The sequence below is a fragment of the Rhamphochromis longiceps genome, linkage group LG5 (genome assembly GCF_057381845.1).
Source record: "Rhamphochromis longiceps isolate RC_006_pf linkage group LG5, R_longiceps_female_GT1.1, whole genome shotgun sequence".
NCBI lineage: Eukaryota > Metazoa > Chordata > Actinopteri > Cichliformes > Cichlidae > Rhamphochromis > Rhamphochromis longiceps.
The window spans coordinates 7,187,677-7,215,507 of record NC_140561.1 but is presented as its reverse complement, the minus strand read 5'-3'; the positions used below and the strand labels follow the sequence as shown (position 1 = coordinate 7,215,507).

The following is a 27,831-nucleotide window of genomic DNA, read 5'->3' as shown; positions in this document are numbered from 1 at the left end:
GGGAACTGAAAGACAAGTAAAAGTAATAAAGCCCTCTCTACTTTTTCATTTCCTTTTCTTTTATTGGAAAGTAGGCTCAGCTATTGTGAGATTTCTACTACTCTTTAATCAAACTAATTAATGTTAGGTTGAGAGATTCCTTTGAGGAAAAAAACATGAGTCATTCTTTCTTTTAAAAATTGCTTTAATTTGTTTGAATTAGTCAATAGGGCTGTTCGATATAACGATATATGTCGGATGACAATATAAAAACATCTATCATTTCATTTTACGTTATCTGTCTGTGAAGGTTCTCAGTCATCCAGGTCATCGTAGTCAAAGGAGCTTGCAAAGAAAAGCGTCTGGACTTCTTTAAGTTGTCCCTTTTGTCCCTCTGTGGGGGGTCACTCCCACTAGGTTTATATCTGGGACTCTCCACCATTTGACCTTAGAACTGAAGAAGCTTCTCGGATGAGAGGTGAAACGTCTTCAAGCAACTTAAAGAAGTCCAGACGCTTTTCTTTGCAAGCTCCTTTGATTTTACGCTATCGTTTGTTTCGTGGTGTCGAAACTGTTTACGGCAATATTTTTTCATCGTTCTGATGGTCACTGTAGTGGCTAAATTAATTCCTTAAAGTTCTCTCTTTCTCTTATATTTTATATAACCACACTACAGACGGACAAGCGCCTGTTTTTATGCGTTGTCGTTAGCAACAACAACGGTAACACCATCGCGAGTCCGCTTGTATGTTCCACATAGACCTTTCACAATAAAGCTCAAGATCCTGTTGAGACTTTTCAAAATAAACTGAATCACGTGAAAGAGCAGATTATTTACGGATGAGAAGCAAAAAAGAGCCGCCAGGTGCTAAAAAATAAACCTTAGACTCAAACCTTAGAACAGGCTTTTTCCCCGCAGCACGCCGTGTAATAAATACTCACAAAGAAAACTGCGGCCGTTACAACTTATGTCTAAAAATGTATCGTTTCATGCATCGGTTAAAACACTCGACTCCAGCTACATGACGCGCAGCTGGAAACACTTCACGCAAGTTGAGCTGCCCGAGATTCACAGAATTTACAGAAAATGTTACATTTTTGTGATTTATATCGTTATCGGGACGATAGAATTCTTATATCGGGATATGAGATTTTGGTCATATCGCACAGCCCTATTAGTCAATGCCAACTACAAGTGTCAACTTCAATTACAGGTCGAGGAAAGAACCGAAGACAAAGCATCTTCTAGAGGTCGTGGAGAGGATGAAGAGAGAAGACGGCGAGGAACTGCCTTTTCAGATCACAACACCAAGGCCATCGCAGCTCAGCACATTCACAGCATGTTCACCTGCACGGACAAACACGCACTCATTTCCATGGCAGCTGACCGTGGAGGCACACAGAGTTTCTGGAGACAAACTTGTATTGCACTTGAAATACCTTCTCTATTCATACATATTTGCACACATTTGCACAATCAGCTACACTGAACATGCTGCCGTGATGTAACTGGACACACGAGAGATTCATCCTCCCGACACGCACATGCATTTCAGCCTAAGAAGAAACGGAGCACTAAATGAAACGCTCTGCTATGCTATACTTACACAGGCCTGCTTTACATAGTGTTCAGAGCACACCCAGGGTTCTAGCCATTCAAAGTAGCTGCTACCACAACTGGAACAATGGATACAGTTGCAGGTGTGCGTGTCTTTGCCCTAACAGAAATGCAAGTATTGCATTATGTGTTGAGTTTGTTCCAGGTCAGTTGGTTTCTAAATTATTTTCTGGTTTTATCTTACAAAACTTATGGTCTAACACTGATATGTAGCTTAAAGACACAGTTTGGCAACCAAGGACCCTTATGAATCCTAATTCTTCTCTCAGCTCAACAGTGATTCACCAGGGATTTGTAGTTTGAGGACAGGGTTAAAACTTATACACCACCACTACCCACAGAAAAGGCTGACCAGAAACCAAAGAGAATAGTCACATTTTTTTCTGTTACTTGGATTATCGATTTTGTGATGTAATTTGTTTAAACATTGTGTAAATATATAGTTAATATTTTATTGTCACACAAGATGTTCATATCATGTTTTTAAGCCCCTTTGCTTTGCTAATCTGAAATTTAAAAAACTGTAATGTTAGATAAAACTCTGGGTGCTGCTAGGCACTTGCTCAATAACGGAATCGTATGCATTTGCAAAGTGTTTTGGCGAACTGATGAGGCAAAAACATTATGTGGCTGACAGAAAAACACTCAGTAAGGCTTCATGGTCATTCATTACTTTGCATAATGTGACAAGCTATGCATAATGTGCATTCACTAGTGACGGTTAGCTATCCCAGCTAGCTAAAAACTTATTCCAAATCCCACTGACATTTGAAATTATGCTAATAGCTAAAAGTTTATTCTGGAAGGGCATCTTTTAAAATGGCACGTTATAGGCACACAGATATTAAATTAGATATTTGAAGACTGATATAATATTATTGCTCAATAATCAGTCTGTTTAACAGTGCAGGGTTGCATGGAAGTTTTAGCATGTAGTGGTCAAACCATGTTCAGTTTCTGTGTTTACTGTGTGTTGCAGAAGGCGTTGATGCTCTCTTGGCTTTGTAATGAATATATACTTGTAGGTGCTGCTTTCAGTCTTGTGAGGTGCTTCTCTGCACCTGCTCACCTGACCAAGGATTCAGCACGGCACTAATCTGAAATGCAGTCGCAATTTACTTACACTTTGACAGCACAGTAAATGGGTTTAAATGGTGTGAGTTGCATTTGACAGTGGATTTTTACTGCTCAAGTTTATGAAAAGCACCTGTAGAATTGGAAAGTTAACTTTAAGTGTTATATTATCGAAGTATTAGGGTTGCTAACAACAACTTAAGATATTTTGTTATTAAAATATTCTTATAGGGAAACCCACAGATCCAAAATCATTTTAAAATTCACTCATGGTCATTTTTAATTGAGTATGAGCCTCTGTCCCATAGTTACAACTGGAGGTTCAGCTCTTCATGAACAATATGGCAACCGTGTTGACACAATGGTCCAATGAACCAAGCATTGCAGCATCTACATGTATATACCTTATCTCAACTGTTGTTATTGAACAGAATGGAATCGGATGTATTGTGATATTACCTCCGACTTTCTTAGGCCCCAGTGTGGCAGCTATGGGTTACTGTTATCATATAACAGTCTTGAAGTTGTAGGCATAGCGTCACACTGCTCATTTGCAGTACCTCTGCCGTCACGTAACAACCACTGAAGCTACCATAAAATCTGACTCCGTTGTGAATATAAACCTGGAAACTGGATAGACTCGCCTCGCTACAGTGCCCGTGTCTCCTCGTTGTGGGGGTAACATTCCTTACAGTGTTAACAGCTGACTTTCACACCAGTTTGTTGAAGTTGCCTTAGTAAACTGTGCATGATATTTTAGCTTGTGAAGAAATTATATTTGCTTCAGTGTATCCAATGTGCTAGGAGGCATTTATTTTGTGTATGTAAATAACTCACTATGGGTGTATGTATTTTTGTAGTTTCCTATTTGCACAAGCCGGAAGTGTCCTCTGAAGCCTGTTCCCCTCCCTTTGTGTCTTTCCTTACACGGTTCCAAAGTATGACCCCATATTTTACCAAACCCCCCATTCCTAAACCAGTGAATGGAGAAAATATGCCCTGTAGGTACTTTCTAGTATCAGTTTAATAGGGGTCACCACTACCCTAAATAATTTGCACAGCCTGTTGTTAGAGAGCAGCTTTTCACAGTAGATTCACTAAACAAAAGCACATACAGTGAGAAGTACACTCATCTGTTAATAGACAGGTGAGAATTTCACAACTGTGTTTTTAATAGTTCCCATGTGATCATTTGAGCCAAGAGCTTATGTGTATGTCCTGTTCAATGAATATTATCTGGAGACAAAAGTGATAATGGCTTTTGGATATTGATACTCTCCTCTGTCCTTAATTTGCTCTGACATCTTGCCTGTCCTCTTCCTGCTTGTTCAGTGCTGCTGAGGTATCCTCATTAACACCTCTGAGGTGTTGAGGCAACTGAGGTATTATTAATAGTTTTAGATGCACCGTTTGGTGCCCTTGGACGCATCATCAGTGATGTAACCTGAGGTCATGGGGGGTTTCGGGTCTCTCCATTGAAAAAGAAGATAGGCATTATTTTGTGACACGTTCAAAGTCTAAGTATGTGATCTGTAGTAAAAAGGTCCATAAAATATGTGAAAATCTCAAAGACCACTGTACTGGGACCACTGCTCTCCTGCCTCGCGGTATGTGGTCACCTCTGAGCTAAAGCGGTACTGAGTAAGCACTGGTTTTGAAACTTTCAGGGTGGTGCTTACACCGCTGAACCTTGCAGATATATTAGTTTGTTTTGTCTGTAGTTACCAGCCCGGCTGCCTTTGTAAGAATTCAGCTCTGTATGTATGAGAGAGACATGAAAAAGTCCCTCCTTCCTGTTTTTTTTTAATCCTTTTGCATATCTGTCACACTTACAGGTTTCAGATCACCAAACAAGTTTTAATATTAAAATATTAATATAATATTTTAATATTAGACAAAGACTGATCCAAACCCAATGTAAGGTTTATGTCACAGCTTGCTAACAGTATCAATAATTACAGTTGTTTCTTTAATGCTTAATCCACCAGTTTGTGCAACATATTTAATCAAAATCATATTTTTAATACTACAGTGTAGTAATTGTCATTATCTATGAACTTTCAAATTTACTATTATACATAAATCCAAAAAAATAAAATAAAAAGCACATCATTATTATTTTTGTATTAAGATAAATAAACTAAATTGTTATAATTTTTTGCTGATATTCAAGTACAAAATTAGTTTTGGTGGTTGAATGCTACACCTGATTGATGTCTGATTAAAGTCCAGTGTCGGCTCAAATTTGAGTATAAAAACATGAATTCAGTAATAAATAACAATCACATTTTTAGTTTTAAACGTGTTTTTAACAGATATCTAAAATATCTGTTTTCTAGTTTTTATGAAAGGTGGTCTAAAAAATTGGTAAGCGCTCTCCATACAGTAAATAGATACAGGAAGGCAACCCAGCAGCCTTTGTAAGGCTTTTGGTTGGGAGACCAGTCATTGCATTTTGAGCAGAATGGCTCTAAATCACTGCTGTGTATTCCAGACAACCCATGTGGTCGTGCTTTAAACTTGCATTCTTTCCTAAGGCCAGCTGTGAGCAAGTCCTCTAGTTGCAAAAAGAAGTCCAGTAGAAGTCTGTTGTTTAAGCCTGTGATCTCAGTAAACACTGTCCCCATCAGCCTATGCTAGTTCATGTTCTAAATGATGGTCCCTGCTAAAGTGAAAAGGAAGAGCAAAGCTGGGAATGCTGTAAGGCTGTGACTGATGTGTTGCTATTGTATAAGCTTCACGCATTACAATAACCTGAGGATTATGATGGACTGTGAAGTGGATGGGCTACTATGTCACTGGCATTCTGGTGTACATGTGAGTCTAGTTTTAATATAATTTTAATGCAGAGTAACTGATGTCACACCATGTGGTATAGGTTGCTAATGGTGGATGGCTGTGTGCTGTTTTATTGACGTCAAGGACAGTTTGAGGTCATCCTGGCTGCTAAAAAAGACCAACCCTTGATTTTTATGTTGCAGTATTGGGTATTGCTGCACATCTAATGTGAACAGTCTCACAGGCTGCAGTAGTTTTAACATGCCAAATGAGGCGTTGAGTGGGGATGGCAATTCCAAGAGGCTGTAAAAGCCTTTTTGGGTGAGTGTAGATATGTCCTAATGAAATCTACTGCCACTCCAGTTGTATTTTACTTAGCTTGAATAGATAAGTCAATCCACAGATTTACTGGCTATGTGTGCTCTCTATCCAAGTGCAAACAAACAAATGTCACTTTAAAGTGCTCATAGAGGACAGCAGTAGAGAAGCAGAGAGCTGGGTCCAAGTGTCCTTAAGTCAAGCAGGTGCTTGCTGAGCACCGTCAATGGGGTTACGCTTGTATATGAGTGAAGAGACAGACGCCATTCAAATTTTTTTCTACCTCTACAAGTGGGTGAATAGAATAATGGTACAACCATCCCAACCTCTGTTCACCTGTCAGCGTGTTAGAGCAAAGATAGACACCGAGGAGAGGAATTCAGGGCCCACCTGCAGGGACTTCAGATGGATGTATCGCTGTAGACGTTACACTTCCAACCTTCCCCTCCTCCTCCCTCAATGGCAGAAGTATTACTGTGTGTTTAGTTGTGGTAAATGAAGCTATTTTAAATATTGTAATAAAGAAAAAATAAATAATATATGTATTTTAACAGATGTTCTCATTTTTCTCAGTGAGTTTTATGATGTTAAAAAAAAGCGGAGCTCTTAAAATAAAAATAAAGAAAAAAACTGTAGATGACGTCTAAATGTTTTATAAACGATGAGTTTAGATTTTGTATAAGATGTGATATTTTGTGGGATTTGTCTACACTGTTATACAACGAGAAATTGAATGTACTGTGACCGCCATAGGCATAAAACTGATTGAATAATTGCTCACTTAATGAATCAATAAACTGCCGAAATTGTGGAGAAAACTGGTTCCAGTCTTTTTGTGTACGTTTACCATAATGCTGCTCTTGGTGGACACGATACCAAGGAGAAGAAGTAGTAACTCAGATGAACACAAGGTGGTGCTACTGGACAACTACAGGCTGTTTTTGCTGGATGAATGAAGAGAATACAAGGACAGTGACAGCTCCAGTAATTTCAGTTAACAACAATTAAACTCAGTTGTTATTATCAGTTAAGGTAAATATTGGAGGACCAGAGAACTGACTGTGACAGATAAACAGGTCCAGAGAGTGTCAGTGTCACAGGTATAATGAGTTTGTAGACCTGTAAACTGCGGCAGGAATTCAAAGAGTTGATTTAAAAGAAACAAAGACCAGACAGATGTTGTGCAGAGACGCAGGATGTGGCCACAATCCAAGTCATTCCAGAGTGTCAGTGAAACATAGAAGTCATATGACGCTCTGGATATGTTTGCAGCTTCTGTAACTGGCACAGATGGTGGCAGCAGAGAGACGCATGCAGAAGTGTGCAGACAGAAAGTAATTCCTTAATTCTCACTTTTATCCCACAGCCAGACGATGATCTGAAAACACCCACCAACCACAGTTTTTATTCCAGTATAAAACAGGAAGTGTTAGAATGGTTAAATCAGTCAGGGGTGTTGTAACAACAATAAAGAAACGCCCCGGGAAGAAAGCTTTTCTAAAGCAGATGTTTAGTTCTGTCAGTAGTCACAGATTTAATGGCATCATTGTATCGACAGCCTGTGCGATAGAGTTGTTTCACTTTTGTTTGCCATGAGATTCATCTGTTAGCAGAGTCAAGATCATCATTACTGTTTGTATGAAATAACAATTTATATGCATTTACATGTATAGAGTTATGAAGATCTCTGCTCCTTTTTGTCCTCCATGCAGTACAAACCAGTCCTGCAATTCAATTCAACTTTATCTATATATCACCAATTCACACCAACAGAGACATTATATTGTAAGGTAAAAGCCTAAAATGATAGAGATAATCAGATAACTCCCTATGAGCAATTACTTGGCAACAGTGGGAAGGAAAAACTCTCTTTTAGCAGGAAGAAGCCTCAGGCAGAAGCTTCTTCCTGCTCAGCGAGGGGAAAGCAGAGAGAGACTGAAGAGAGCGGGGAGAATGAATGTGTTTCTTAATGTAGAAACATCCGACTGTGCCCTGTATGCCATGGAAAGCATCGTAAATGAGCTATTATTTAAGGAGTTTAACAGTTTACCTTTCAGCGTCCACAAGGTCAGTGGCAACCCTTGAAGAATCAGGGTTAGGGTTTAGGGGAGGTTAATATCCCCTCTTTTTACAAAATCTTCACCCGTTTGAAAAATGGTAAACCTTCGAGGCCAAAATGAACGTATGATGCTTCATTTGAAAGACACATCTTTTATAGTTACACCCTCCCACTCACAAACCCTAAAGCTAACCCTGAACATGTTACTGCTACGCATGTCTCTCAGTAAAGGAAACAATGCATTTCCACCGGAAACTGAGGGAACTGTTTCACTCTGGGGACCTATGGCTCAGATTTTTTGTTGGAAGAAATATGAGTGTAAGAAGTCCACATATAATAATAAATAAACAAAAATATTATAATTATATTTCACCAATTACTGTTCTCCTTCAGATTTTCCAAAGTCATCCAGCGGGCCAGAATGGAGTCTTTGCGGACTGTTTGACACCACAGCACTAGAGAAAGCTCTAGCTTAACCTTTTAAGTCATATTTGACATTATGTAGTCTGTGTAGGACTACAGAAGAGAAGGAAGATACAACTAAACAGTTGAGACAAGATATTGGACGACCTGCACAACTCTGAAATTGATCATACATCGGATATCGTATCTGTGTTGTAGAGGCGAGAACACGCCGCAGCAGCTGTAACTTACTTTAATAAAAAATAACTATGTTAAACCTGTAATTAGTTCTTAATTTGTATATGAAATATTTGAGATGACATATTAAAATAAAATTATTTAATAGTTATTGCAAAATATATATTTCAAAAGAGCTCACGGTGACTTTCACACTGAGGAAGGTTCCTGCTGAAGGTCAACACTGACTCTGACATAGTTTTCCTGACAGTAAAAAAGCATCTGGGCTCAAATGGATTAACTATGATTTGTTTCTTCTTCCAGTTCTATACGCCATTTAATGTCATCATCTGCATCATGTATGGGTTGTTTTTGAGGAATGTTGCTTTGAATCCTACAGGCATGCCTGCACAGCCTCCTGTAACGACAGTCACATGAGAATTCCGTCGACCCTCCAGGAAGAACCACAACAACTTTTAGACGTTTCTGTCCTCACAGAAAACGGATCTCGGATGAGACAAAACGGATCAGATCTGTCATTATCATGAGGGCGGTGCTTTCGACAGCCAATCAACGTGATTTTCACTACAAGCTCGCTGGCACAGCAGTGGAGGACGCCTCGGCTGTAGTGATGGGATTTCCGGCTCTTTTTAGAGATCCGGTTCTTTCGGTTCGACTCACTAAAAAGAGCCGGCTCTTTCGGCTCCGAACCGGCTCTTCGGGTTGTTTTGTTGCTTTAATTAATTTATTATTAACAATAATATAAAATGATGCACAAAAGGAATTACTAACGTAAAAAAAAGTGGTTTTATTTATATATGTTTATATATAAATATATGCAGTGGCCCCTAGAGACAAAGCACGTACAAACTCCAAAACACATTTCTAGCATGAACTGAACTTCCAAAGCAGAGCTACTAGATCACTTAAATTACACAACTGAAAGCACATGTGTGCATTGTTTGTGTATTTATACACAGGCACTCATATATATTCAAATAATTTAAAAAAAAAAAAGTTCATTTACCTGTTACTACCACACACCAAATCTGGTCGTTGGTACTTGCTGGCTTGTGTAGCCACTAGGTAACAAAAGCTCAACACTGCGCCCAGCATCCTGGAGCACTTCTGTTGTGTTTTGTACGTATTTTGGAGTTTTTACGTGTTTTGGAGTTTTTACGTGTTTTGGAGTTTGTACGTTATTTGGAGTTTGTACGTGTTTCGGAGTTTGTACGTGTTTCGGAGTTCGTACTTGATTTGAAGTTTGTATGTGCTTTGTCTCTAGGGGCCACCGTAAATATACTTTTATTTATTCACTCCACATAAAATGCAATAAATAAATCATATAATACAAAAATCAACTATTCACATTTTCAGCTTTTTACTTTTACAAATTTAAAGTGAAAACAACACAAAACACTGCAAGCCACAACACAATTAAATATAAATTATAATATGAAAACAAAAAGAACATGCACATTCTCTGTCATATGGACCTGCATGAATAAACTTTCTGAATCCTTTATCACCTGCAACCGAAAATAGCTGTGGATGATTACTATACCTTTCTAATGTGACGTTGTTGTCCCTGGCTCTCTTTCTCTCTCTCTCTCTCCCTCTGGCTCTGATCCTGTGCTACTGAGTGTAACTACTGCCCCTCCCCCCTTTGCCCAGCGTAAAGCACAAGGCTCGCGTGCAGAGTGAAGCGGAAAAAAAGTGCGAGAGAGAGGGTGAGAGAAGAAAAAAAAAAATACAACCCACGTGACGGCTCGCGATAAGGAGCCGGCTCGCGTCGTTCACGTCAAAGAGCCGGCTCTAAGAGCCATTTCGTTCGCGAACGACCCATCACTACTCGGCTGAGTGCTCGCACTCTGTTTACTTTGTCGGCTGGCAGTGTGTTCAGTTCAGTGTGAAGGAGCCGGCTCTGTAGATATGAGCAGCTGGCAGCTGTGAGGCCTCTCAGGACTTCCGTCTGCTCAGACGTGTTAACGATGCTGCTGGACGAGCGGATCTGGTTGCTGTTTAAGCGCCACTGGCCACAGACTCTCACCTACTGGAGCGTGTTCTTCAGCTTCGGCCTGTGCATCGCCTTCCTGGGACCCACTATCCTGGACCTGAGGTGTCAGACCCAGTCGACCCTGCAGCAGATCACCTGGGTGTTTGTCTCTCAGCAGTTCTTTCTGCTGGTGGGCAGCAGCGTGGGAGGACTGTTTAAGAAAACGTGAGTCTGGTTAGTGAACACAGGGTGTTTTCACGAGGTCTAGCTTCACATGTAAAACACCTCACCGCTCACTGTGTTTCATCCAGTGCGTCCTCTGCCAGTCATCGATGCTTTGACTTGTGTTTGTTATCAGAGCTCAGCTGTGAAAGCTGTGAATCCTCTCTCACTCTGCATGTGTGATGGGTTAGACACAAGCCCACTGGGACGGTTTCTAACAGGGTCCATGTGAACCCACACCCAAGGAGTGTGTAGGATAACATAGTTTACATGTCAGTGATGAACTTTATAATAAACAAAGGATCATATACTTCACCTTTACAGGTCCCAGCTGTGCGGCAAAGGGAGTTACTATGAACTGTTTTCAATCTGTTCCACACATTTCCTAAAAGAACCTGGTTTGTACTAAAAGCATGATATGAATAAACTGCTGGCTGCAAAGCTGAAGCCACTGACGTCAGTGGTTATAGGAGAGGCTACTCTCTCAGGTGGGTCTGTTATCAGGGTTTCTGTGACTACAAGCACAACTGCCTGCAGGAGCCTTTCTAGATACCAAAACCACAATTGTTAAACTAGTTAATATGTCTTATTAGCCTTCTGTTACATGTTGAAAATACACTTATTCACAAGGGGGTGCCACAGTGGGTGGCGTGGCCACTTAACCATGAAAGCAGCTAAAAAAAAGTTAAAACTTTTTAAATAAGGAAAAGAGGACGAGTTTACCTGTTAAGTTTAAGTCAGTTACAGTGGGGCAAAAAAGTATTTAGTCAGCCACCGATTGTGCAAGTTCCCCCACTTAAAATGATGACAGAGGTCAGTAATTTGCACCAGAGGTACACTTCAACTGTGAGAGACAGAATGTGAAAAAAAAATCCATGAATCCACATGGTAGGATTTGTAAAGAATTTATTCGTAAATTAGGGTGGAAAATAAGTATTTGGTCACCTCAAACAAGGAAAATCTCTGGCTCTCACAGACCTGTAACGTCTTCTGTAAGAAGCTTTTCTGTCCCCCACTCGTTACCTGTATGAATGGCACCTGTTTGAACTCATCATCTGTATAAAAGACACCTGTCCACAGCCTCAAACAGTCAGACTCCAAACTCCGCCATGGCCAAGACCAAAGAGCTTTCGAAGGACACCAGGAAAAGTATTGTAGACCTGCACCAGACTGGGAAGAGTGAATCTACAATAGGCAAGCAGCTTGGTGTGAAAAAATCAACTGTGGGAGCAATCATCAGAAAATGGAAGACATACAAGACCACTGATAATCTCCCTCGATCTAGAGCTCCACGCAAGATCTCATCCCGTGGGGTCAAAATGATCATGAGAACGGTGAGCAAAGATCCCAGAACCACACGGGGGGACCTGGTGAATGACCTGCAGAGAGCTGGGACCAAAGTAACAAAGGTCACCATCAGTAACACACTACAACGGCAGGGAATCAAATCCCGCAGTGCCAGACGTGTTCCGCTGCTGAAGCCAGTGCATGTCCAGGCCCGTCTGAAGTTTGCCAGAGAGCACATGGATGATACAGCAGAGGATTGGGAGAATGTCATGTGGTCAGATGAAACCAAAGTAGAACTTTTTGGTATAAACTCAACTTGTCGTGTTTGGAGGAAGAAGAATACTGAGTTGCATCCCAAGAACACCATACCTACTGTGAAGCATGGGGGTGGAAACATCATGCTATGGGGCTGTTTTTCTGCCAAGGGGACAGGACGACTGATCCGTGTTAAGGACAGAATGAATGGGGCCATGTATCGTGAGATTTTGGGCCAAAACCTCCTTCCATCAGTGAGAACTTTGAAGATGAAATGAGGCTGGGTCTTCCAACATGACAATGATCCAAAACACACCGCCCGGGCAACAAAGGAGTGGCTCCGTAAGAAGCATTTGAAAGTCCTGGAGTGGCCTAGCCAGTCTCCAGACCTCAACCCCATAGAAAATCTGTGGCGGGAGTTGAAAGTCCGTGTTGCTCGGCGACAGCCCCAAAACATCACTGCTCTCGAGAAGATCTGCATGGAGGAATGGGCCAAAATACCAGCTACTGTGTGTGCAAACCTGGTAAAGACCTATAGTAAACGTTTGACCTCTGTTATTGCCAACAAAGGTTATGTTACAAAGTATTGAGTTGTATTTTTGTTGTTGACCAAATACTTATTTTCCACCCTGATTTACCAATAAATTCTTTACAAATCCTACCATGTGGATTCATGGATTTTTTTTTTCACATTCTGTCTCTCACAGTTGAAGTGTACCTCTGGTGCAAATTACTGACCTTTGTCTTCATTTTAGGTGGGGGAACTTGCACAATCGGTGGCTGACTAAATACTTTTTTGCCCCACTGTATGTCACTTATGTCCTCTAATTCACCTGCGTCTTCTAATTACAGGACTTACCTGCAGTGATATCAGCGTTCTTGTTCTGGCAGAATAACTGGTTCTCACATTTGAGCAGGACAGTGGTTTAGAGTTTCACAGAGTACAGAGCCAAATACAGTAACTAACCCTGTGGGTAACAAAGACGTGCCTTTGCTGATATCTCTGCTACCTTTAAAGCTTGCTTTTTGGCCCTAAAACAGAATAAAGTTACATTGTAAATAAACACATTCAAACGAGAGTTCAGGTTTATGAATGCACAGATAAAATAACTGAGCAGATGAATTATTACACCAAATGGGATTTTTTTTTTTCTTTTCTTTTTTTCTTTTTAGTGACTGAAGTTGAGAGTTTGCAAAATATTGTAGTCTTGATGGACAGCTCAGTATGAAATGTTTTGTTCCTGATTAACAATAGTGTTGAAATAATTTTGCAGCTAGACTTTCACCTGTGACAGTTGGACTGAATATTGTATTTGACTGGCAGATCTGTGGCATGCAAATGACAGAGTTTTGGTTCACATCTCTGTTTGAAATTTCCAGCCACTGAGCAGGAATGACAGATTGTGTGAAATGGAAATCTACATGTGTTGGGACACAATGAACATACAGTATGATGCCAAACACATTCACTCGTCTGTGACATCCCATTCTTAATCCATAGAGCTTAATATGATGTCGGCCGCTGTTTGCAGCTATAACAGCTTCACCAAGGTTTAGTTTTTGCGGGAATTTCTGACCATTTTTCCAGAATCACACTTGTGGGGCCAGACACTGATTCTCTAACTCATCCCAAACGTGTTCTGTCAGGTTGATTTGAGGCCAGTTAAGTTCTTCCACATCAAACTAACTCGTCCGTGTCTTTATGCACCTTGCTTTGTGCAGTGGTGCACAGTCATGTTTGAACAGGGAGGAGCCATCTCCAAACCGTTCCCACAAACTTGGGAGTATATAATTGTCCAAAAATTGTCCAAAATGTCTTGGTATGCTGAAGCATTAGGAGTTCCTTTCACTGAATGTTGGGTTTTTTGGTTAATGGGAAAAAGCCTTTGGAACCTTGGAACGTTCCCATGGAAGCCCAGTCTCTTTCTTATTGTTAAATCATCAAAACTGACCTTAACTGAGACAAGTGAGACTTTTGAGACATCCTGGCTGAGTTGTTCTTGATGTTTCTTTGTGCAATGATGTGTTGCTTTTAGAGATCTTTCAGCTTACTTCACTTAATACATGCATACATTTTCTACTTCAGTGAGCAGGTCTGGCAGTACTCAGGATTGTGTGGCTGTTGAACCAGAGATTAGCTTTCCAAAAAATGTAGTTAATCACAGTTAATTTATGATTGAATAAGGAGGGAACTATTAATATAAAATAATATTTACTAAAATAAATCATCATTTAAAAAACTGATTTTCTATTTACTTGGGTTATTTTTAAGATAATTAAATTTGTTTCGTGATCTGAAACGTGTGAGGAAAAAGAGGAAAAACAGAAACTAGGAAGTGGGTAAATACTTTTTCACAGCGCAGTTTCAGCCTGGTACCTATCATACGGGCATGTGGAATTCTCTAAATACTGAGGAAAGGTGCTTTTTTTTCTTCACTCCTTTACCAAAGACACGCTGGACCATCCATTACGAACAGAGAGGACATAATGCTGCCGCATTCATACAAACAAACAACATAATTAATAAGTGACTTTGGTCATTATGTACATTGCTGTGTTCTCCCCTGTTACTGTTACTTGCCAATATGCTGTTAGGTGTTGAACTTTCATCAGTTTGAAGTGTATAGTTCACTTATAGATTTAACAAACTTGAAGCACTTTACAAAAGCTTTGGTGCTATAGTTAATGACCTACAGTACTGTATGTTTAAATAATCCATAAGAATTTTGGCACATTGCAAAAAGCAGTTGGAAAAATAGGCACGCATAAGGTCAAATTGTTATGCCTAAATGACTGGGTCAGAGCATCTCCAAAACTGTAACTCTTGTGGGGTTTTCCCAGTCTCTATGAAAGGGAGTCCACGGAAGGAACAGTGGTGAACCAGAGACTGAGTCATGGTTGGCCAAGTCTCAGTGATGCATGTTAGTGGTTGGCCTATGTGGTCAGATACAAGAGAAGCGCTGACCCCTGTCCACTGCCGAATGCTTACATAACCCTAACCCAGGCACCAGGATGCACTGTAGAAAGAAGTCAAGCCGCTAGAAAGGTAATGTCAATGTTCTGCTGGGAAACCTTGGGTCCTGCCATCCATGTGGAGTTTACTTGTACCACCTAGCTAAGCATTGTCGAGGACCACGCCCACCACGATTCATGGGTGTATTCATGGGGTTTTCCCTGATGGCTGTGGCCTCTTTCAGCAGAATAATGCACCCTGCCACAAAGACAAAATGATTCAGGAACAGTGAGTTTGAAATGTTCAGCTGTGATCCAGCTTCAGCTTCTGAAAACGGGCCTGTTTGGCATGTGGCTAAAGCAAAGTCAAGTGGCTGTTAAGAGGTTAAACAGCCAACCATGTTTCTTGGACATTTGTTTTTTTAACCATTATCTTTTAGTGCACCTACACTGTTTTTTCATTATCACTGTTGAGAAAGCTCCTTTATCTTTATCGTGTCTGCTGCTCACCTTGCACACCTGCGTAGGTGAATTCATTTCCCAAAAGCTAATCCTGGATGTGTTTGTGTGCACTTTGGAAGCCTTAAACAGTACATTTATATCATTTAAAGTGGAAGCCTTTACAAACTTAGCAGGTGTGATTCATTATTTTTGCTGCTGGCTTTTCACCCTCCGGTGGTTTTTGTGAATGTCCCTGTAGCTAACAGAGGATTATCTGGGACAAGCTGAAAGAGAAGAAGGGGAATGTAAGGTGAAGATAAGATGTAGGTTTGCTGAATGTGTGTGTGTGTGTGTGTGTGTGTGTGTGTGTGTGTGTGTGTGTGTGTGTGTGTGTGTGTGTGTGTGTTTGGGGGGGGGGGGGGGGTGGCTGTGATAATTTTGGCTAGGTAAATAAGTTTTAAGCGACAGACCATCAAGGTGACTTTACTGCAGCAGTAAGTAGGTGTGAATGTAGGCGGAGGATTATTGTTGGTATTTTCCTTTAGTTTTAGGTTAGGTTAGGAAGTTTATTTATTCAAACAAAACTCTATCATGTGTACACAGGATGTGTATTCTATCCTCTTTTTTTTTTTTTTAGCCTTAAGTCCTCGCTCTTAGCCCTCTTCATCTGCACCCTCATCATCTCGCTGGTGTTTGCCGTCATACCACTATGTCACCACGTCATACTGCTGTCCATCGCCATGGCGCTGGCTGGCAAAGCCATGGGCGTGATCGACACCATCGCCAACCTGCAGCTAGTGAAGCTGTACCAGAAGGACTCTGCCATCTTCCTGCAGGTCACTAAGATGTTGATGTGTCTGTGTGTTTGTGTCGGTGCAGTTAAAAAGCTGCTGTCGGTCAATTTGGGGAAAAAAAAAAGAAAATCACTCTTTGACATAGCCTTGTTGAAAAAAGTAAGGGGAGTAACTGAGAATAATGGTGCCTTAATGAGCATTTTTATTTAGTCAAACAGTCACATGGTTTTGTGTCTGGATTTTCATGGATTTTATAGGTTACTCATTTGTTTACTGTTTGGATTCCTTTCATTGGGCTCATTAGGAGGCCAAACTAGGTTAAAAGGAGAGTGAATGTGTGACTTACATTCATCGTGCCAACAGAAACCAGGCGCCTGCACAGTCAGGTGAAAATCCTGTTTGCTTGTCATTGCAAATGACCCCTTATCACGCTGCCCTTGACACACCACACTAAGCCTGCACGATTATGGCAAGAATGATTATCACAATTATTTTGTTCAGTCTTGAAATTACTTTTATTTGTAGTGATTATTAACAGTCTTTAGAGACAAAGTGTCTTTTTATTGCACTGTCATTTAAATTGAATACTGCTTTCACATCTCAACGTCTGTATAAATCTTAGCACAAATATAACATCTCTTCATTATTGAGCTGAGCATCTCTTAGAAGAAAAGTAGAAAATACATGTAAGAAAAACAGAACACACCAAAATGTAGCACAAAATTAATTCAGAAGGACACTTTCACTTCATTTCACCTTTACGTTGTGCTACATTATGCTAATAAATTAGTCTTTGCAGACAAATAATATAAAGTCTGTAATTCCGTCCTGTCTCTGATGCCGTGTATTTGTTCAGACTATTCCAAGAAACTTCAAGCTGTGTGGTTCAGGGAACAGCTGTGATAATTGGTCAGCGGCTGATTTGGTCAACAGAGCATGCTTTTTAAATATCGCTTGATCGTGCTCATATGATTGTTGGAAACCAAAATTGTGATTGAGTTTAAAATTGTATTAATTGTACAGATCTGGCTGATAGAATAGAATTCAACTTTATTGTCATTGCACATGCACAGGTACAGGGCAACGAAATGCAGTTTAGTACAATGCCAGCTAAAATAAATGAATAAGTACATGCAGGGCTGGAGGAGGGTGCAATATTTTAAAAAGTAAAAACAAAACTTTTTTTTAATCTTGAAAGTTCTGACTCCTAGACTGCTAGATCCTCTTAATTTGAATAACGGAGGCTGCTGTTCGTGTCTCTTGCTAGGCCTTGCATTTCTTCACAGGCCTTGGGGCACTGGTCAGTCCCCTGGTGGCCGATCCCTTCCTGGCTGAGGACAGCTGTGTGCTGGGAGCTAACTTGACCACCAACTCATCCTCTCCCAGGAACCTACAGCATCTCCGCAGCACCCTCGCTGGCCATGGAGCAGCACTGCACACCATCTCTCACTTTCGTCTGTATACTGACGGGGTTGTCGTCACCAGGGTGTCGTATGCTTTCTGGATCATGGCTCTTATCAATGTGAGTTCAATGTGATGATCCTTGATTTCTTAATTTTTGTATATTTTTCACACTTAAATGTTTCAGATTATCAAACCAATGTAAATATTAGGCAATGATAACCCGAGAAAATACAACAGAGTTTTTAAGTGATGATTAAATACATTTTTTGGAAAGAAGGTCAATTTCTCTTACAGTAACCAGGCTTAATTACTTCCAGACCCACTGAATCAAAAAAATCCCCCTCTGGACTGATGAGATAAAAGCTGAACTTTCTGGAAGCTTTGAGTCCCTAAAACTAACACAGCATTTCATAAAAAGAACATCATACCAGCAGTCAAACATGGTGCTGGTCTAGGCCTGCTTTGCTGCTTCAGAACATGGATGACTTGCTGTAATTGGTGGAACCATGAATTCTGCCCTTCGTTTGCGAGGTGCGCCTGCTGCTTAACGGCACAGAGAGGAGAGGGCGGGGCGGCGAGGGAGTCTCTGACCGGCTGGAGCGGCATCTAATAACCAACTCGCAAAATAAAACAAAATAAAAACAAACCAACAAACACGAAAACACCAGACATTATAATACAGACTTATAATTTGCACCGATGTTTTTTCGAAATTCTGTAAACGAAAAGTGAGCGCGAGAGCCCTCGGTGCGCCTGCTCGCTGCTGAAGTCAAAGTAAACTTTATTGTCATCTCCGCTACAGTCCAGTATATAGAGAGACGAGACGGCGAGGCTCCAGTTACAGCAGTGCAAGTAAACAATGTATATAAGAAGAGTAAGAAAATAAATATACACTTTAGGATTAAGGATAAAGGGATCAATAACAATTTAAAATTTGATGATTTGGGGGGGGGGGGGCGCCAGAGGGAGTGTTCGCCCAGGGCGCCAAACAGGCTAGGACCGCCACTGCCTGAAATGATTTTCCAACAGTCTTGAAGGAGTTCCCAGAGATGCTGAGCACTTGTTGGCCTGTTTGCCTTCACTCTGTGGTCCATCTCATCCCAAACCATCTCAATTGGGTTTAGGTCAGGTGACTGTGGAGGCCAGGCCATCTGGTCTGATCTGGGGTCATTGTCCTGTTGAAAAATAAATGATGGTCCAACTAAATGCAAACTGGATAGAATGGCATGTCGCTGCAGGATGCTGTGGTAGCCATGCTGGTTCAGTGTGCCTTCAGTTTTGAATAAATCCCCAACAGTGTCACCAGTGAAGCACCCCACACCATCACACCTCCTTCACCATGCTTCACGGTGGGATCCATGCACATGGAGACCATCTGTTCACCTTTTCTGCGTCGCACAAAGACACGGCAGGTGGAACCAAAGATCTCAAATTTGGACTCATCAGACCAAAGCACAGATTTCCACTGGTCTAATGTCCACTCTTTGTGTTTCTTGGCCCAAACAAATCTCTTCTGCTTGTTGCTTTTCCTTAGTAGTGGTTTCTTAGCAGCTATTTGACCATAAAGGTCTGATTCACAGTCTCCTCTGAACTTTTTGAGGCTGGTGACTTGGATGAATTTATCCTCAGCAGCAGAGCTGACTCTTGGTCTTCCTTTCCTGGGGCGGTCCTCATGTGAGCCAGTTTCCTCGTAGCACTTGATGGTTTTTGCGACTGCACTTGGGGACGCATTCAGTTTTAGAACATTTCCAGACTGACCTGACAGTAATAATAATATTATTAAAGCGCTTTTCAAGGCACCCAAAGCGCTTTACAATGCCACTATTCATTCACTCTCGCATTCACACACTGGTGGAGGCAAGCTACGGTTGTAGCCACAGCTGCCCTGGGGCAGACTGACAGAAGCGAGGCTGCCATATCGCGCCATCGGCCCCTCTGGCCAACACCAGTAGGCAGTAGGGTAAAGTGTCTTGCCCAAGGACACAACGACCAGGACAGAGAGCCCGGGGATCGAACCGGCGACCTTCCGGTTACAGATACGCTTCCCAATCCCCTGAGCCACGGTCGCCCCTTGAGCCACGGTAGCTGATTGGTTCTTGCCATAATATGAATTCTAAGGTCGGGGGGGGGGGGTCCCATTTCACTGCAGGGCAACCTGCATGTGACGAATAAAGCTTTGATTGATTGATAACAGTTGTCAAATAGAGCTGTCAGCTGTGTACCAACCTGACTTCTAGATAATAGAACTGATGCTCCCAACCCCATTAAGAAAGCTTGAAATTCCAGAAATGAACCGTGACAAGGCACACCTGTCGTGATAACCATTTCAGGTGACTATATCATGATGTCACTGAGAGAAGGCCAACGGTTTGGAGCACTGTCAACAAAGCAATCTTCAACAATCTTAAACCATAATACATAGTGTTACTGATCAATTTTTTTCTTTGCTAGATAATTCCATGTATCTTGCTTCATATATTTGATGTCTTCATTTTGTATCACAATGTAGAAAGTAGTAAAAATAAAGAATAACCATTAAATGAGAAGGCGTGTCCAGACTTTTGACCGCTAGTGTACATGTGATGAATATGCAAAAAAAAAAGTCATGAAGGGGCACATACTTTCCCATGGTACAGGACATGATGTGAATAATGCAAACACATAGTTACATAATACATGATCTTGAAAGTTAATCTAAGCTGTCTGTTGTGTGTTGTGAATAGGATCCTCTTATGAATAGAACACTGGTCAGGTGTGGTTATGAATGAACAAAGAGCCCCTGTTTGACATGTTTGCCTCATTGTTAGTAGAGTAGTCAAACATGCTACTAGAACAGTGTAAGAAATATAATCAGCTTTCTCTTAAACACTGAATTTGTGTGTAAGTTTGTACCTAAGTTAAATGTTTAGCTTGGTCGAGTAATTAGCTCGGGGTGCTGGCGGCGAAGAAACAAAACAATCTGCACGGATTTTTAGCGTAGTTTTCTTCCCCATAATGAAATCACTGATGTATCCCATGACTAGATTTCCCGAGTAATGCTGAACAATTTCACATGAAAATGGCTCAAATGGAAGTTAATGATATAATGACATTTCCAGATAGCACTGCTGCTCCTCAGAGTTGCCTAAACCTCTTGTTTACAGTTTATCTGGGTTAGAAGTAACAGAGGTTCAGATGAAGTAAACAGACTTCCCCATCACTGCGTGCAGCATTTTCAGAGTGTGCTGGATCAGTTTCAAGCTGACGACAAGAAAAGAAGATTGTATGTTTGTGAGAACCTCTTCTCACAAACATACAAACAGGAAGTGTTATCTCTTCATTTGGTGAACAACGTTCTCATTGTGTGTCTGTGTGTTTGTGTGTGTTTTGACAGCTCCCTGTCCCAGCGGCAGTGCTCGCATTGATGTCCCATGAGCGATTGCTGCCTTGCTCCAGAAGCAGTCCACGTCTGCTTGATGCAGACTCCACCAGGAGCCCCACGGGGGACACGGACCAAGGTAGTGCACACGTGTTTGTGTGTCTGTGTGACAACTTTGCTGAGATGAAAGTGCAGACCTCTGAGTGTGACTGTCTCCCCAGGACATGGGAGTGTTTTTAGCTGCTGTAACCCTGCCAAACTCCGGGATCGCTCTGCTACTTTCTTCATCATCCACGCTCTAGGAGGAGCTATCCTCTTTATCACAGATGGGATTATAGTAAGGCTTCCAGCTAACACCACACACAATTACACATGAACCCAAGTAAAATGGGAACAATCCAAGAATAACCTTTTACACACAAAACAGGATCGTGATATGTGAGAGCTTCAGTGCTTTTGGCTTTGCTGTATTAAAACATCATCTAATCGACTAAGACTCTGCTTAGGAGCAACACAGAGCAGTACATCGATGTGCCGTCACCGTTAAAATAGAAAGTTTGCACTTGTGACATCATGACTGTTTATTACACTGTGTTATATATTATATTGCACCCGTGTTATATTTATAGAAGCAATATCCTGGGAAGGGATATTGCTTCTATAAATGTGGTAAGAAATCATACAAAAAGAGCACCTTTACACTGAGTTTCCTTAAGAAACGTCATTATTAGAGTGACCGGCTGAAGGCTGTCTGTGAATCCAGTGTAAACAGGCAATATAAAGCTTTAAGAACAAGGCTCAGATATTATGGTGCCTTATTTGATCTGATTATATGTTACCAATGAGAACAGGGAAAAAAGTGAGCGACAAAGTTTGTTCCTGGGCCTGATCTAACTGACCTCCGGCCGGGTTTCTTGTCCTGCAGGGCTCTTATGCTGGCTTCGTCTACACCTACGCCGTCTCCCCTCCTCTGCTGATGGGCCATAAGATGGCAGGCTGTCTGGACAGCATATTCTGGGCCGCGATCACCGTGGGAAGACTGGCTTCAATGTACTTGTCCTACAGATACACGGCACCCAAGCTGCTCACCGTCAGTCTGGTATGGACACGTGTCTGAAGGACAAACCTGCATGAACAGAGATATCACAGGGCAGGAAAAGCAGAAGTGACCATCAGGGGTCAGGCTTTATTCCTCTTAAAGCTATAAGACGTTTGTCTTACGACAGTTCAAACCAAATATTTGAACAGGGTGGGAATGCAGCCACCGAGAAGAGGATTGTTGTCTGAGTGGGTACACACAGTGTGTCTGAGCTAACCTGGTTCAGTCTCACTTTACCACATCAGTCTCATTCATTCCACTCAGTTTCGGCATTGTAGTGTCTCTGTGGACAAGCAGTCCATTACAAACGTATAAATGCCGTCCTGCTTGCTCTCATAAGTAAGGATTGTTATTATCAGTTTTCTGCAGTGTTAGCCTGAACATAAAGTTTGCCTTTCTCATGCAAACAGTGTTACTGGTGTTTTTTTGTCTTTATTAATTTTGTTTAACAACAACAAAATTGTATGAAATGCAAAAAAACAAATTTTCTACAGTTTCCTGGAGCCCGATGTGATTTTAAATGATCGTGTTTACAGGTTTTAACCTGTAATGGTTTCTAGTTTTGTTCGTCACAACAGGCTCTCTGTTATGTGTTGAATATCTCAGCTGGTCAAGTGTTAGACTGAAGCCGACTTTGGTTCTTTGCTGGGTTTTGGCAGCACTTAGTTCCCTTTTAACCTTTAGCAGGACTTTCCAGTGTTAGTCTAAGCTTTCAAATCCAGTCATCTGTTATTTCCACTTTACAACAGTATGTGTACATTTCCATCAACGTCTGTGCATCACCTCTCTGTTGTTCTTTCTGTTTATGTATATTTTATATTTAGTGTGTGTGTGTGCATGTGTGTGTGTGTGTGTGTGTGTGTGTGTGTGTGTGTGGGTGTGTGTTTCTCAGGTGGGAGTCATACTGGTTCAGTGCCTGCTGTTAATCTTCTACACCAGCTCTGTGTTTCTGTTCTTTGGCACCTGTGTGTTGGGCCTGTGCATCAGCAGTGTGTTCCCCTCTGTGTTAGCCTTCACAGAGGACATATTAGAATACAAAGGTACACACGCATCGTCAGTGCCTCACAGGAGTACAGCCATCAAACAGTCATTGTTAATATTAGGCTAAGATAACCCGACGATTTCATTTATTAAAGGGAAAAGGCTTCCCAACCCTACCTGGCCCGGTATAAAAAAGTAACCTCCCCAACAGAGAGTGGCTTATGAAATTAAATTCAGTTTGTTTTGCCATAGTCTGGCCTGATTACTGCCAGACCTGTTGAATCAAAAAATAGAATCTGACCAAGTGAAGTTCTCATAGAGCAACACTTCATGCCAAAATGTAAAGAATCTCAAGAAGAGAAACAAAATCAGTCTAGAAAGGTCTTTTCTATGACTTTGAGAGAGCTAATTTCCAAAAATGGATATAATGTTGAACAGTGGTGAACCTTCACAGGAGGAAAAAATAACTCCTATCAAAATAAGAGCGCACTCGTGGCTTATTCAGGTCACAAAGGAACGCAGACAAACACGTAAAGAACAGTTAAGGTCAGCGTTCATACAGTTTGCTCACTGAAGTATTTTCATTTGTAATATTTCTGTCTTTGTTAGGATTTGTAGAAAAAGAAAACAACGGTCAGAAAGAGGACAAATACTTTTTCACTGCACCAGCGTGCATACTGCATTTGCTGCATAAGTAACCTTATATATTGTAAACCAGTAGGAAATGAGTAAAATCATTCCTGATGACACTCAGTTACAGAAAAGTTAACAGTGAAAGTGTAAAACAGAATAACTTGTTTGCAAAACATATAAATACAATATTGGATGAAGAGCAGATCAAACTGTGGGCATGGAAATATGTGCTCACTTTGAATTTCATGCCACAAAGGCAGCAGAAGGAGAGATTTATAATACATGAAATTAAAACTATCACATAAAAATGTAGCATTTTTACATGTAAAAATAAAATATTGATGTTCTGTTTATAATTCGCATCATAAATAACTGTGTTTCTACAGTTCTGTTGAGGGTTTTTCCCCACATTCCTGCACTTGAGTGTAATAATTTCCCCCAAAACAGACAAAGATTGTTTAAATATACATGTTTGTCTTCAAGTATGATTTATTATTAGTTCTTAATGATCAGATCTTACTGATTAATTTATACTTTCATTAGTTTTTACAATTTTTATGTCATCCAGTTTTTATTATAATATTCAAATTAATTAAAATTTCTCGATATATTTTACATCAAGTGTTTAATATAAACAGAAACCCTGCTCTCCATGTAACACACACATATGATCATAATCTAACACATTTGTTCATTTGTTTGATTATTAATTATTATAACTTAATAATAAGCATTGATTTTTTTTTGTTAATTAATTGCCTCATGTACACTTTTACAGCGTGCAACTTTTGTCCCATAGCTGTAGATTATTCCTGTGTGCTTATTGTGTGTTACAGGCTGTGCCACAACAGTGCTGGTAACGAGTGCCAGCACGGGGGAGATGCTGCTTCAGCTGCTTGTTGGATCGGTAAGAAAGGATTCGAGACTCTTCTGTCTTCCTGAACATTTTTATAAAGCATTCGCTTTCACAAAATGCTTTTACATTCAGTGTTTTATATGAATTTCTTGTTTCTTTCTGAAACATTTAAATAAGTGTAATATAATAGTGCATGTCCCCTCACTGGGGAACAGGCTTTCAGGTCACTACTGAGCATTTGTGCAGTGACTGTAGCCTGCTGTGTCTGCATGAATTAGGCTAAAGTGCCTCAATAACGTTGCTTAGTGGCTTCCCAGGGTTGACCACTGAGATCTTTGCGATTTGGAACTCAATGTGTGTTTATGTGTCCTGCAGGTGATCCACAGTCAGGGCAGCTACTCCTTCCTGCTGTGCGGTACAGTAGCATCCTTTATCGGCTTCTGCCTGTTCCTGCTGCTCCTCTATATCCAGAATATCCACAGAAGCCAGCACACAGGTAAATACATGCAGAAAGACTAAATGATTTGCCAAAACACTGGTGATGCAAAAGGCAGCCTCATGTGGCCATTAGAGGAACTGCAATTTTGGCACTTGTGCTTCAGTCACATTTTCTGCCCTGGAGGTTGCTGCCTGGACTTGTTTGGACTAATTCTGACGTTTCATTCTGGTTCTATCTGCGCTCACAGGTAGCAAACCAACAATCAAACCTCCTTTTTCATAGATTTTTTTCACCTTGACAATATCGCATCCGATGTGACGTGTCAGCCTGTGGATGTCTTTTTTTTTTTCTCCTGTTTTCCTTTAGTAACCAACTCTTTTACCTCTCAGATTTGTCTCAATGCACAGACATGAAAGAGAAGCCAAAGACCGGAGACTCGTGACACACTGGAACCCAGAGAACAGAGGATACAGCAAAGGGAGAAATACTTCAGGAGAAGCTGACACTTCTTCCCCCGGGGTGGAGGGTTCACAATCACACTCCTGCGTCATGGAAATCACATGCTGAATAATTATTTGCACCCTACTTTCACAGCCTGATGATCAACAAACGGCTCAATGGATGATTAGAGTGTACACAATCATCTCTTTGAGCACATTAAACTGTGCGTTGATTAAATACGACCTCTTCAGTATGAATGTGAATGGACTCTTATAATAGGACTCGTTCGGTGGTGGAAAATAAAGATAAGATGCAGTCGGTTAGAGATCTTTTATTATTGGTTTCTCCTACTGCAATTCTTCTTATATCAACTCTTCCTCACACATCAATACACAATACAGTCAATCCTGTGTGTGCATGTAAAGTGAGTCACTAATGGAGATTATCAGTCATCAAAAGTGGTTTTGGATGGGGCCAGACTGCAGGCCTTTCTCTGAAGTGTTTCACTTTTGAACTGGTAGATGTTACGAGCAAAGAGTTTCAATTCACTTTCACTTATATAGAATCAAATCACAACAACAGTCACCTCAAGCACTTCATAAGGTAAAGATCCTACAATAAAATAGATGGTAATCAAGTTCTTATATAGTGCTTTGCTATTCTACCTGAACAATCCAAGCACTTTATACATCATGTCTCATTCACCTAAGTGCTTTTCTTCCCTATGCTTAAGTACTTATAAGTAGTATATCCAACATTTACACACTGATGGATGCAAGCTTCTGTTTAGTAGATGACCTCTTGAGCTACAGCCACACCAGACAACAAGCAAAGTGTCAGATACCAAAAGATCTTATCTTTCAATTCAAGTGTCTTATATAGACTATATGTTATGCATATTCGACTTAACGGTTCTTTTATTCTAAAGTTTAAATTTGGTTTTGCCATATGTCATTTGAAAGGGTACTAAGTGGTGCTGTAAAGACGATTCCCACGTCTGGTAGGCCTTCAAAAGAATCCTGAGGGAGGCTGGGGAGCTCAAGTGTACCATGTTCAACATACCATTTATATTAAAATGGTTACCTGTGGTAAAACGACTCAGTATCCCAACACCTTCCATAGTTACACCTCTTTCATAGCGTGCGGCTCATAAAAATCGGTAATCCATTATCTCAGATTATTAGAATATTTTCCAAGGTCAAGCAGAAAAGTATTTACAGAAATATCTGAAAAGTATGCTCATTTAAATACTGACTGTATTGATGGAGTTCATTAGCTTGTGGGACTGCTGAGGTGTTATTAAAGCCTAGGTTGCTTTGATAGCGGTCTTCAGCTCATCTGTAGTTTGAGGTTGGGTGGTTCTTGTCTTTTTTTTCAACATGTGGAGTTCATGTGTGAGCGAGTTGGCTGGCCAGTGGGAATATGGCCAGAAAACCATTTGGTAAAGTTCTTCTGAAAAGCTAAAGTCCATCTCCATATAGCTTGTCAACAGATTAAAGCATGAAGTGTTCTGAAATGACATGGCAAAGTTTGGCTTTTGACTTTATAATAGTGGACCGACCACCACAAATACCAGCAAAGGACATGGTGCAAGAGTCATCACAGGCTTTACACTAGACTTCAAACACCTTGGACTTACTGCCTCTCCACTCTTCCTCCAGGATTTTCAAATGAAGTACAAAATTTGCTTTAATCTGAAAAGAGGACCGGATCACAGAACAAAAGTCCAGTTTGTTGTGTCCTTAGCACAGCTCAGAAGCTTCTCACACTTCATTCAGGAGCGACCTGAGGTGGCTGTAGCTCAGGAGACAGCGCAGGTCATCTGTTAATTAGAAGGTTGGTGGTTTGATCCCTGGCTGTTTCAGTCTGCATGCCAAAACACCTTTGGGCACATTAAATTCTTAATATTTGAGAGTTTATTAAGGTTCATTCTTAAAGTCTTTCAAGAGTTTTCAGTCAAGACGCTTTCACTGTTTGAACTGGACAGATCAATGTGGTAACTTAAGCACATAACCTAGTCTGGAACAACTTGTATTCAAAGTGGTGATGTAGACAATGTAGCAATGTTTTCAAGCTTGATGCTGATGCTGCTGGACTACAGCACTACTGGAATTACAACAGAGAATCGATGTATTTAGAGGCTATTCCTGATCATTTACAGTCAATAAAATTAAATTCACTTTTTCTGAGTCTGAATACGTTTAGAAAGTGAAATTCATTTAAAAGTGAAACTGATTTGTGTGAGTGTATGCGCGTGTTTGTTTCCTG

At 40.8% G+C, this 27,831-nt stretch overlaps 2 protein-coding genes across 2 annotated transcripts in view; both read left to right on the top strand.

Moving 5' to 3' along the window:
• cdk18 (cyclin dependent kinase 18) overlaps nucleotides 1-6,573 on the top strand; it is a 38,086-nt gene extending 31,513 nt beyond the window's left edge. The window contains exon 16 of the mRNA XM_085405578.1: nucleotides 1,194-6,573. Coding sequence (XP_085261704.1) covers nucleotides 1,194-1,228 — 35 coding nt within the window. The 3' untranslated portion in view covers nucleotides 1,229-6,573. The remainder of the gene's footprint in view (nucleotides 1-1,193) is intronic.
• A 3,672-nt stretch (nucleotides 6,574-10,245) lies between these two features.
• slc60a1a (solute carrier family 60 member 1a) lies at nucleotides 10,246-27,714 on the top strand. The gene is made up of 10 exons (XM_085405576.1): nucleotides 10,246-10,626; nucleotides 16,196-16,394; nucleotides 17,620-17,874; nucleotides 21,130-21,253; nucleotides 21,336-21,451; nucleotides 22,040-22,213; nucleotides 23,106-23,253; nucleotides 24,664-24,734; nucleotides 25,059-25,179; nucleotides 25,512-27,714. The coding sequence occupies exons 1-10, from the start codon at nucleotides 10,397-10,399 to the stop codon at nucleotides 25,562-25,564; spliced, it is 1,491 nt and encodes a 496-aa protein (XP_085261702.1). The 5' UTR covers nucleotides 10,246-10,396; the 3' UTR covers nucleotides 25,565-27,714.
• The last annotated feature ends 117 nt before the right edge of the window (nucleotides 27,715-27,831 follow it).

Coding starts and splice junctions, on each gene's coding strand:
- slc60a1a (XM_085405576.1), top strand. CDS start 10,397: ATGCTGCTGGACGAGCGGATCTGGTTGCTGTTTAAGCGCCACTGGCCA. Junction 10,627..16,195: donor GGAGGACTGTTTAAGAAAAC/GTGAGTCTGGTT, acceptor TTTTTTTTTTAG/CCTTAAGTCCTCGCTCTTAG. Junction 17,875..21,129: donor GGATCATGGCTCTTATCAAT/GTGAGTTCAATG, acceptor GTGTTTTGACAG/CTCCCTGTCCCAGCGGCAGT.